General features: G+C 42.1%; 1 protein-coding gene across 6 annotated transcripts in view; it reads left to right on the forward strand.

The window, feature by feature from the left end:
* SNX25 (sorting nexin 25) overlaps positions 1-12,815 on the forward strand; it is a 113,165-nt gene that overhangs the window by 71,244 nt on the left and 29,106 nt on the right. For all 6 annotated transcript variants that reach the window (XM_059909736.1, XM_059909735.1, XM_059909734.1 and 3 more), the window contains 2 exons: positions 8,508-8,689; positions 12,388-12,519. In XM_059909736.1, the coding sequence (XP_059765719.1) occupies positions 8,508-8,689; positions 12,388-12,519 (314 nt within the window). The remainder of the gene's footprint in view (positions 1-8,507; positions 8,690-12,387; positions 12,520-12,815) is intronic.

Here is a 12,815-nt window from a genome sequence, read left to right on the forward strand (position 1 = left end):
AAAGTGATTCAAGAGTAGTATTTATTCAGCTGACTGCAGAGAGGGACATAATGTTGATTTGACTCTGATAGAAACTGCTGTATATAAATACTGCACTCTTGGGGGTGACCTGCTCATAGTATAGATTGGGAGGTGTTGGCAACATTGTGTATCTTGTTTAGAGTGTAAGTAAAGAGTTTTGGAACTGAATGTGTCAAGCAGAAGTGTAGAAGAACTTCAGACTATATTGAGTATGTACATACACACAGTCACTTGTTGATAAGAACCATAATGATTTCCATTAGGAATTTTTTTTTTTTTAACTTTGTTCTCATAGAATTTTTTTTTAAATTAATTAATTAATTAATTTTTAGCTGTGTTGGGTCTTCGTTTCTGTGCGAGGGCTTTCTCCAGTTGCGGCGAGCGGGGGCCACTCTTCATCGCGGTGCGCGGGCCTCTCACTGTCGCGGCCTCTCTTGTTGCGGAGCACGGGCTCCAGACGCGCAGGCTCAGTAGCTGTGGCTCACGGGCCTAGTTGCTCCGCGGCATGTGGGATCTTCCCAGACCAGGGCTCGAACCTGTGTCCCCTGCATTGGCAGGCGGATTCTCAACCACTGCGCCACCAGGGCAGCCCCAGGAATTATTTTTTTAAATAATATTTCTCATCTGATTTGGGATGTAAAGGTGTCCCTGCCTGAAAGAAGGAGCTACTCTGTAGACTCTAGCAGACTTCTCAGAGTCCTTTCTAACGCTCTGTGATCTAACTTCCTAGCATTGCAGTAATTTGACACAGTTTCTAATTTATGAATGACCTAAACTTACAAAACACCCCAGGCCATTGCTGCAGGGCGCTTGCCAGGGTTTCTGTCTGCCCAGCCCTGATGCTCTGAGTGCGGCAGCTTCCAGAGCCTGCGGTTCCTTCCCCAACATCCAACACAGCCCCATCCCTTACCTGCCTTGAGGGACCGAGGGCTCAGGGCACTTCCATTACACTCTCTACGGAGAGTGTAATTTTATATAGTTACATATAAAATTGCATATATATAATTTTATATCCAACTCTGCTCCCACCTCTCTTCCCCCAGAAAACTTTAGTCACCTTCCATTCTAAGACCTGCATTTATATGAATAAAGTTCAGGTCCAGAGATGTTACACAGGTACCTGGTTAGTCACACGCTGATCTGGAACTTGAACCCACGTCTCCTGGACTTTAGTCCTGGACTCTTCCCACCGCACTGCTCACTCACACAGGCAGGTGCTATGCGAGTCATGCTCAAAACTTAGAAATCGTGTGCGTCAGAACTGCGTTCTAAGTGTCTACTGTCTGTTCAAGTCACAGTTCTAATGTGGGAGAAGGGTTCTCCCGGCAATTTGATGTGTGGATTTAACTGAAAGGACACTATTATTTAAAAAATCTATTGAAAGCATGCTGGAGGGCCTTAAACCAAAGGAAGTACTGGAAGTTTCAGCCCTTGAGATGTTGAAAGGAAGGAGATAAAAGGTGCGCTGTAGGCACCCTGCCTCGGCCTTGCCTGGCCCGTGAGGCCGCTGTATTCTCCTCCACTATAACGTGAGAGGCTCCACCATCAGCTCCTGCTGTAAGATCTTTGCTTATTCCTCAAATATACTTTCTACTAAAGTGGAGTGACACACTCCAGACTTTGAAATTTCAGGTGTTTGGTGTGATAAGAGAATCCCACTTGTAAAAAAGAGAACATTCCGGCCTCAAGTTGAAAAGTAGGTAAATATTGTTTTAGTTCCTGGGCAGCTTTTGAGGTGATTTTCAGATAACTTTGAAGAAGTTTGTGACGATCACTAACTACTGAGAATTGCCATCAGCTTCGCATTAAGAAGGAAGCACCATTTCTCCTTTGGAAACTGGACTAGTCCCCGAGTGAATCCATACCTGTTTCTTTAACCCTCTTCTCAGGGGGTGTTTATTGAAACTTGTATTTCAATGTACAAGAAAGATTCAAAGACCTGTTAGCCTGTCGGTGACGCTTTCTAGCGAGGAACCCCCTAATCCCTTCCCTTGATTGCGTGGGGCGTGTGAGGAGACCTGCGCATCGTGGGGAACAGAACCCAGTGCTGGAGAGTCGGGGGGTAGTGTAGCCTTGCCTTCTGCGCTCTCACAGGAGCTGTGCCTCTGTATTAACACTTCTCAGTGGGGTGGGAGGACAGGGGCACTTGACAAGGTCTGGAGACATTTTTGGCTGTCACACGGGGGAAAGGGATGCCACTGGCATCTAGTGGCAGAGGCCAGAGGTGCTGCTAAACCTCCCACGATACTCAGGACAGCCCCACAGCAAAGCTTCATCCGCCCAGAACGTCACTGGTGCCCAGGCTGAGAGGTCCTGCTGTGTGTCGTCCGTGGAATTCCTCAGTCAGCCTGCCGAGGCTGTTGCAGTTAGGCTATGCCTTGGAATTTGGTAGCGCACTGTGAGAAAAGAAATACTCTACTGTTGATACTTTTGAGTACTTGAAAAATACAGCGGTGCCATTTGAATCCAGTTATACTTGTGCTACTTCTGGGGCCCTTGGTTTGCACCGTAAGTTACTTTACCCTCCTTTGCCACATTGGAAATAGTATCTAACAGTTGTCCCCTGGTGTTTTTATTTTACTGCAAGTCGCTTTACTCACTTAAGGAAGAACTATATCATGGGCAGAAGGCTTACAGCAAAAAAGCAGTTCTGTGATGTTGTTCACAGGTCCACTGACATAGCCTTATAGGGTTCGCCTAAGGTCTAATCCAAATGTCTTTTTCCGCAAATGACCCCGTTTCCTTTTGCTCTGACCTCAGTAGAATCTAGACTCTCTAGGAAGGAAAACAGTAGACATTTATAATTAATTGTTTTAGAAGATTATATCACTCGCGTGTTCTTCTCGGCACCCATGTAAAGAGCCACTGCCACCCAGTGTGTCACCTGCCACTGTTTGTGGTCTCGGCCTTCTTTTTTAATCTGGATTAAACATTGTGTGGTTAATCGGTTTTTAACAGTGTGCAGCATTACCTAGGTCTCTGCAGAGAGACAGCTGCAGGAGTCTCGCTTGAGCTGGGTGGTGCATCTTCCTCCCTCTTGCCTGCGCTTCTCTTGGCGTGAGGATTTCTTGCATGGACGGCTTCTCAGGTCACAAAGAAGCATATTCGTCTGCATCACTGGATTTACTGGGATTTTTGCACGGCAGTCGCGTGCGCTGCAGGAGTGCCCTGTTAGTCATTTAGCCCTGAACATGGCATTCGTTTTCCGAGGCAAAAATAAACAGAATTGTCTAAGCAACAAGTTTCTGTAGCGTTTGTTAGCAACAAGCTTTGTCATCAGACAATGGCTTTGTCTTGCCCTTAACAAGCAGAATGCATCCACGTGAGCAGGGGACATTCAGGCAGGACTCCAGAATGTTTTCTCAGCTCTGCAGCTGGGTTTTAGGGGAAGGTTTATTCTCTTTCTTCCTTCCCTTTGGAATTTGCCTCAGTTTTTGTCCTTTTAGAAAGACTTTTAAGCCTTCTCAGGAGAAGAATTTAACACACATTGTTAAATGTGTGTCAGTTTCTTTCTCTATATCTTTCTTTTTATTAGTCTGTTTTAACCCAAAATTAAAATTGCAGTCTAGGTTTATTCTATAAAAGGCAACTTTTTGTCCCCCAATTTTAAAGTAGCTTAAATGTTATGTACAAAATTTAGAGTTTAAGGATACATGTTTAGAATGTTTAAAGTAAATGTAACCAATGCAAAATAGTTTAAGGATGTATGCTTTAAATCTATTTAAAATAACTGTAATCAATGCAGAATAGCGGAATATAACTGTAGGAGTTTAAGCTCCTTAGAATCTAAGTATAATGGAAATAACATGAGCTTTGGAGGTAGAAAAATAAATGAAAACTTTTCTGAAAAATTCACTATTCCCAGCATGTATTTCTTTAGGTAAACACACCAATAGTTTTAGTTTGCAATAGGCTAATTTGGGGACAGACTACGTTTACTTTTGTCTTCCCACCAAGGGAGCTCTGAAATATGCTTTTTTCCTCTCGAGATGAGTGCTGAGTTAAGTTCTTTGGTCAGGGCCTCTCTGTCAGCCAAGAATAGGATATGCTGAGAAACCATCATTGAAGTCAAATAAAAATGTCTCCTCAGCACATGTATGATAAACATCCTGTAATACCTGACAGACCCTCTTGAGCGAGGCTGACTGTTGACTTGAAGTCTGCCTGTGACGGTTGGTGATAAATATCAGAAGAAGCTGCTCTGAAAGACACAGTGTTTTGTGGTCCTTGCCTGAGTTTTTGCAGTTGATTGTTCAGCCTGCCCAGGCGCTATCATAAGCATCTGCACGATTGACTCTGTGACACGAGGGCGGTGACGACCACCCTAGGGAATTGGAGGTCTCCCTAGGTGTGTAAAACTTCGCTTAGACTCCGTGTCCAGGGGCGCCAAGAAACACAACACCAACCCTCTTTTATCGCCGCCACTTCCAGTCCAAGTCAGGTGTGTTCTGACTCACCTCCAGAGCTGTGCTCTGACCTGCCCAGGAAGGTTTATACCCATCCAGAGGTCGCCTCGGCCCTGGACACCACCTGAAACAATCCCGCCATGTTTCTGAAGTGAGCTTGCTCTTCCACTTTCCACAGTGGCTTTCACACTTTGCCCACTTTCCTCAGGCCTCTGTCCCCTCCCCCTTTTTACGCACCTCCCTCTGAGCAGATAACCTCCCTCCCCACTTCCAGAAACCAGAAACCCTAGGAAGGGAGCTGCTCCAGCTCCCGGCCACCAGCTCCCAGTTTGCTAGTGTCTGCTTCCATCGCTGTGCCTTCCGTGTTACCACAGGGGAGGAGGTGGCCTTTCCCAAAGCCAGTGGTACTGGGTACCACTCCGCATCTGTCACCTTTTTCTCTTTTAACTGGTTCCTGCTCGTCAGCATTAAAACCAGCTCATTTCTTGCCCATTTAAAAAAAAAAAAAAAGAAAAGAAAACCGCCTTCCCTCAACCCAGCCCTCCCCTGCCTTCAGGTGTGTATGCAAAGCCAGCCTGTTGTCCCCAAGGAAATGCTCAGTGCTTATCGTTTTTAAAAATTAATTTCGTGTGAGTCTTTTGCTTTTTATAAGTTATATAATGTCAGCTTAAGGAAACAAACCATTATAAATGTTTTTGAGGTGATTTTCTTTTTTTAAAAATAAATTTATTTATTTGTTTTTGGCTGCATTGGGTCCTTGTTGCTGTGCCCCGGCTTTCTCTAGTTGCAGCGAGTGGGGGCTACTCTTCGTTGCGGTGCGCGGGCTTCTCATTGCCGTGGTTTCTTGTGTTGCGGAGCACGGGCTGTAAGTGTGCGGGCTTCAGTAGTTGTGGCTCGCGGGCTCTAGGGTGCAGGCTCAGTAGTTGTGGCACATGGGCTTAGTTGCTCCGCGGCATGTGGGATCTTCCCGGACCAGGGCTCGAACCCTTGACCCCTGCTTTGGCAGGCGGATCCTTAACCACTGTGCCACCAGGGAAGCCCATTGTAAATGTTTTTAAATTAAATTTTAAAAAAGTCTCGCTAAGACCATGTAGCTCGTGGTGGCAGAGCCCGATTTCTAGTCTGATTCCAGACTCTACTGACAACTGTCTACTGCATTTGATGTGGAGGTCCACTAGTGATCTTGGCCACAGCAGATTTGATGGAGGGGAGGGCTTGACACCGTAACAGAGTAAGTTGAAGAATGGGAGGTGAGGAGACTCACCCTGGCTCTCTCCTTCACAGCCAGAGTTCTAGAAAGAGCACAATACCTGATCCACAGCAAGCACTCAGCAAAACGTTAGCTATGTTGTGTTGACCTCTCGGTAACATTTGACACAGATCGTACATCCATTCAACACATTTTATGAGTCCCTCATGTGTTGCCAGGTACTCTCGTAGGTGCTGATGGTACAGCAGTGTGTGAACAAACGAAACGCTACCTTTATGAGGACATACAGGATAACTAAGTGGAATGTGCAGTATGGCAGTCGTGCTGTAGAGCAGGGGTCCCCCAACCCCGTCAGGAACCGGGTTGCACAGCAGGAGGTGAGCGGCGGGTGGGCGGGCGAGCCGGGAAGCTTCATCAGCCGCTCCCCATCACTCGCATCACCGCCTGAACCATCACCCCCCCACACCCCCCGTCTGCGGAAAAACTGTCTTCCACGAGACCGGCCCCTGGAGCCAGAAAGGTTGGGGACCGCTGCGCTAGAGAAGGAAAGACGGGCGAAGACTGGTGTTTTAGGGTGGAGGTTGCAGGTAGAAAGAGAGTGGCCGGGGAGGTCTTCCCTGAACCCTGAACTAGGGACCTGAAGGGGGCGGGGAACTGAGCCAGGCAGATTCCTGGGGGATGAAGGGGCCAGGCTGAGAGGATGGCTAGTAAAGCCCCGAGCAGGGAGCTACCCAGTGTGTCCAAGAAACTGGTCACCGTAGACCACGTAGTGTGTGACTCCATTCATACAAAGTGTCCAGGATGGGCAGTCCAGAGACAGCCCTATAACATAGTGATTCACTATTTTTATAGCTTATACCCCATATAAAGTTGTTATAAAATATTGGCTATATTTCTTGTGCTGTATGTTATATCCTTGTAACTTATTTTTATTTTATACCTGGTAGTTTGTACCTCTTAATCCCCTTCACCTATGTTGGCCCTCCCCATTCTCCTCTTCCCTCTGGTAACCACTAGTTTATTATCTGTATCTGTGAGTCTGTTTCTGTTTTGTTACATTCATTCGTTTGTTTTAGTTTTTTTAGATTCCACATAGAAGTGAAAACATATAGTATTTGTCTTTTTCTGTCTGACTTATTTCACTAAATATAATAGCCCCCAGGTCCATCCATGTTGCAAATGGCAAAATTTCATTCTTTTTATGGCTGAGTAATATTCCATTATATATATTGGGTGGGTCAAAAAGTGCCTTTGGTTTTTTAAGTAAAAATAAAAGACACATTTTTCATTTTCATGAAGAACTTTACTGAACAATGTATTCATCCTTTTGTTCCACTACCTTCTGCCATTTTTCAGGCAACTTCATAACTCCACCTTCCCAAAACTTATTTTTTGAGCAAAGAACTGTTCCAGGTGCCTTTTACAGTCTTCCAGGGAATTGACTTTTTTTCCATTAAGAGAAGTTTGTAAAGACTGAAATAAATGGAAATCTGAAGTTGCAATGTCTGGTGAATACGGTGGATGAATCAGAACTTCCCAGCCAAGCTGTAACAGTTTTTGCCTGGTCATCAAAGAAACATGCAGTCTTGCGTTATCCTGATGGAAGATTATGCGTTTTCTCTTGACTAATTCTGGTTGCTTTTTGTCGAGTGCTACTTTCGGTTGGTCTAATCAAGAGTAGTGCTTGTTGGAATTAATTGTTTGGTTTTCCAGAAGGAGCTCATGATAGAGGACTCCCTTCCAATCCCACCATATACACAACATCATCTTCTTTGGATGAAGACCAGCCTTTAGTGTGGTTGGTGGTGGTTCATTTCACTTGCCCCACGATCTCTTCTGTTCCACATTATTGTACAGTATCCACTTTTCGTCGCCCGTCACAATTTGTTTTTAAAATGGAACGTTTTCATTACGTTTCAGTAGAGAATCGCATGCGGAAATATGGTCAAGAAGGTTTTTTTTTGCTTAACTTACGTGGAACCCAAACATCAAAGCGATTAACATAAAACCAAGCTGGTGCGAATGATTTTCAATGCTTGGTTTGGATATTTTGAGTATGTTGGCTATCTCCCGCGTGGTATAACATTGATTGTTCTCAATTATTGTTTCGATTTGATCGCTATCAACTTCAACTGGTCTACCCGCCCATGGAGCATCGTCCAGTGAGAAATCTCCAGCACGAAACTTCGCAGACCACTTTTGACACGTTCAATCAGTCACAACATCTTCTCCATATACTGCACAAATCTTTTTTTGCATTTCAGTTGTGTTTTTACCTTTCTTGAAATGACAAAGAATAATATGCCAAAAATGTTGCTTTTTTCTTCCATTTTCAATATTAAAACGGCTACACAAAAATTCACCAATCTTGATAAGTCTTTTTTTAAATGCACGCTGATGTGACAGCCGTCACATACAATCTAATGAAATTGTTTCAAATGAAGATAAAGACAACTAAGTGCTACTAGAGCCATCTTACGGAAAAAAACGAACAAACCTTTTGGCCCACCCAATATATATGTATATCACATCTTCTTTATCTGTTCATCTGTTGATGGTCACTTAGGTTGCTTCTGTATCTTGGCTATTGTAAGTAATGCTGCTGTGAACATCGGGGTGCCTATATCTTTTTGAATTAGTGTTTTCATTTTCTTTGGATACATACTCAGGAGTGGAATTGCTGGATCATATGGTTGTTCTATTTTTAATTTTTTGAGGCACCTTCATATTGTTTTCCATAGTGGCTGTCCATTAGTACCCACTGCTGCTCAGAATGTACCACATCAGACATTAATTTGGCCCACAGTCGCTGTGTTCCCTCTTTTGTACCTTGTCCTCTGAATGTGTACTATGCATCTATCTCATTCAAGGTAAAGAAACTGCTGCCATGAAGGCTGATCTCCTGAGGGCCAGGAACATGAAAAGGTACATTAACCAACTGACTGTGGCAAAGAAGCAGTGTGAGAAGAGGATCAGAATCCTGGGAGGCCCTGCCTACGACCAGCAAGAGGATGGGGCTTTGGATGAGGGGGAAGGACCTCAAAGCCAGAAGGTAGAACTTTGTAGTTTCTTGTTTTGCTGTTTCATGTTTGTTACGAACACTGGTTTAATCACATAGACAGTCTTTTCACTTCTTGGTATTTAACCTAAGACATATATTCCAGAACATAGACTCACATGTTTACTTTTATGAGTCAAGTAGCTGTATTTCTTGGTGTGGGGTGCGTGTGTGTGCACATGCCTGTGTGTGTTTTACTGTCCCCCTTTTGCCTTCCCACAATCCCAGAGGAGCATATTTATATTTTCAAGGGCTTAGTCAGGTTACTCACTACGAATTGGGTAGAAATTACCACCAGTGAAGTAGAAGGTCTTATTATAGGTTATTTTACTTAGCTCTCTCCACAGTGCTGTGAATATGTACTCCATGTCCCCATTTTACAGGTGAAGAAACAGCTGGTTGAAGTAAGTTACCTAATAAGGGCACGTGGATAGGAAGAGGCAGACTAGATAAAAACCCAGATCTAGTTGATTCACAAATCTGAGTGTAGCCCAGGCCTCTGCACTTGCATGTGACAAGATTCCCTGGCTTTGTTTCTCCCAGAACTCTTGTAGAGCTCTCAGTCCATCTTTCCTTCTTGACTTCCACACTGTTTTTAGTTTGCTAAATTTTTTGGCCTGAATACAAATCAGGTAATTTCTTAAAGAGCGTAAGTATTTTATTATAGTTAAGAAGCTGTGCTACTGAGTCAGAAAGCCTGGCTTTTAATCCCAGATCTGCTGGGGATTGACTTTGGGCAAGTTAGTTAGCCTCTCTGTACTCTATTTGTAAAGTAGGGTTAACTGTACATACCCTACAGGGCATGATAATCATTAAATTAAATAATGCACATGAAATGGTAAGTATGGTACTTGGTGTATAACGAGCACTTAATAAACATTTGTTATTACTGGCAGTAATTATTCGGGGGTATGTTTAGTGATGTTATAAATGTAAGAGAAATCCAATTGTGATCTCTCCTTTTGGGATAAAACATCAGTCTCAAGGTTCTAATTCTCCACGTTCTCATTAGTACGCCATAGATAGTCTCATGAATGTATCGTAGATATTCGGCAGCTAGAGAATCTTGGGCCTGGGTCCCTCTTGGTAACATGTTGGGTGTTTTAAGAGCACATTTACTTACTCTTCTAGGCCTTGTGGTACTTTTGAGTGCTTAGGGGATATATTTCTTAGAGAAAAATTAACCTGCTGGTCAAGGGGTAATACACACAAAACATAAAACTAGGTTAATAGAGTACGCATCATGAAACCAGATCCAATGGGTTTGGGAGATAGTGAAAAAGGAGTAAATAAAAATCCCTGAAGGGGAATAAAGAACAATCTGCCTTCATAGGCTACCTTCCAGCCTGAAATACTTCACGGCCTTCGGCATATGAGACATCCACCAGGACAATTTTTTGTCGTCTGCCCAGAGATTATTGATTGTGGCATCAGCCCTCCCAGAATTACCAGAAGTCTTAGGACAGAAGGAAACGTGCTGATCCAACAGAAGGAAATTAATGCAAGAGCACAGTGTTTGCTATATGGAAGCCCTTAGTAAATGTTAATTGGTATTACATTGTCTATATATATATATATATATATTTTTTTTTTTTAAATCATATATTTAGCAGTAGTGTCAACTTGGACCTACCCAGTCTTTTCTTCCCACTTCCACACAACAGTCTCAGAATTACTGAGATTAGTTCATCTCAAATTAACACAATGAGATTGAGTTCATCTCTCGTTAACACATTTGCCTCAGAAGTGTGCAGTCTCCTTATCCTGGTCACCCAGCCCCACACCGTTAGTGTAGGTGTGAATCAGTGAACGGCTCATGCAGGCTTCAAGAGAAAATAGAAAACAAATGGAGTGGAGAACTTGGTTAATTCACCAGCTAAGATATGAGATATATCAGATGTTTAGTTAGACTTGAGATATATTTGCTGTCATTTATTTGTATATATTTGCACTTCTAGAACTAAACATAAGAGTGTTCATAAGACACAATAAAAGAATCTAAAAGTGGCTAATATTTTAGAACATGTTTTGGACTTGATTTTGCAAATATGTGGATTTGTATCTAACTTGAAATTCATTTCAATCCATGAAATTATACTGGGAAGACTTCCTTAGAATTGTTGAGTGTCTTTCCTGCTCAGCTCCTCCCCATGTTAAAAATGGATTGCTGTCCGAGTGACCTGTCATTCCTCGCCAGAGGTGATGTGGGAGCCTTCAGATGTCTTTGGAGCCTGTACAGTTAGGGTTTGTACTTAAAAATGCTTCACTGGTAGGTTTACATAAAGTGAGGATACATGCTACGGTCTCCCAAAGTTAGTAAACTAAATCCTAAATATTAATGGTCTGTAGCAAGGGATCCCTTTTGATTACTTAGTTATCAAAAGTTGTTAGAAAAATGCCTGCCCCTTTCTGCCCACAAAACAGATTGAGGATTTACTGTCAGTGGTAGAAAGAGTTGAACATGCGTTGATCATATGCACTTGATTTTAGAAAGATCTTAACTGGTAACATTTCTGAAATTTTTCCAATCGCCACAATATTAATTTTAAAAATCTTAAATGTAAGTTTTCTTTTCGTTGAAGTATACATAGACATCATTTTTATTACTAATTAATAACTAAGGGTATAGGAGTTAAATTCCTTGTAAATTAATTTGAGGCATTTCTCCTAGTTGAGTCATGAATTATTATGAAGCTCACCTGCTTTCTCATATTATAGCAGTCCATACTCAAGATTGATCTCACTGTGTCTTCAGATAGTGGTTTTTCTTTTCTGTAAACATTCAAAATAGTAAACAAAGGAGTAATTTTGATACATCTCTACAATACTTTTATGGGCCAATTAAAATGATGCATACAAAAGATTTTTTTAAATGAATGTGATATTATAAACAAAAAGACAAGGTATGAAATCATTTGTAGATTTCCTCAGCTATATGAAAATAGGATGGAAAGCAAAAATGCCAAATTATTAGGCTCCAGCTTCCTGGTCTTTTATATATTTCTCTTCACTTTTTCTATTATTGGCACGATTGCTTTTAGCAATACATCCCATAAGGCAGGGATTTTTGTCTGTTTCATTTCCTAGAAATGTGCCTGATACAGAGTAGATGCCAAATAAATCTTTTGCTGAATGAGTGAATGATTAATAGAAAATTGGTATTTATTGAATATGTGCATTTTGAATATTCAATAAACTTTTTAAATTTAAAATGTAGGAAGGTGAGAGAAGTACTGTATTACATTGACTATGAACTTAGAAAATGAGACATTTTTTCCTGAATGTAGAAGTTAATCCATTGGAAGTTAAAGCAAACTGATATTTAAAATTTGATTTTTTGGGCTTCCCTGGTGGCGCAGTGGTTGAGAATCTGCCTGCTAATGCAGGGGACACGGGTTCGAGCCCTGGTCTGGGAAGATCCCACATGCCGCGGAGCAACTAGGCCCGTGAGCCACAACTACTGAGCCTGCGCGTCTGGAGCCTGTGCTCCGCAACAAGAGAGGCCACGATAGTTAGAGGCCCGCGCACCGCGATGAAGAGTGGCCCCCGCTTGCCGCAATTAGAGAAAGCCCTCGCACAGAAACGAAGACCCAACACAGCCAAAAAAAAAAAAATAAATAAATAAATAAATGAGTTTGTTAAAAATAAAAAAAAATGATTTTTAAAAACTTTCTCTTAAATTCCCTTCATAGATTCTTCATTTCGAAGATATCTTGGCCAGTACTTCCTACCGAGAGCACTTTCGAACGTACATGGAAAGGATGGACAAGAGAGCTCTGATGAGCTTTTGGGAGTCTGTGGAATATTTAAAGAATGCTAACAAGGTAGGATATATAGGCCCGAAGGAATATTCATCACTAGCCGATGAAAACTTGTATGTTAGGCAGTATGTCTGTGTTTCTCAATAAAGCTGTAAGATAAGATACATTAAAGGAATACTTTAAACCAAATATATTATTGGCATTATGTTCTAGCCCATAATGGTAAATAGAATTAGATTTCATTTTTACAAAAAGTGCTTTTGAATGTGTAGTCAAGGAAAAAAGATTTACAAATATCGCCAATTATTGAATTTAGTTTCAGGTAGTTATTTTTTAACCCATTATAAAAAAAGGCATAT

This window comes from Balaenoptera ricei, chromosome 21 (genome assembly GCF_028023285.1).
Source record: "Balaenoptera ricei isolate mBalRic1 chromosome 21, mBalRic1.hap2, whole genome shotgun sequence".
In the NCBI taxonomy this organism is placed as follows: Eukaryota; Metazoa; Chordata; class Mammalia; order Artiodactyla; family Balaenopteridae; genus Balaenoptera; species Balaenoptera ricei.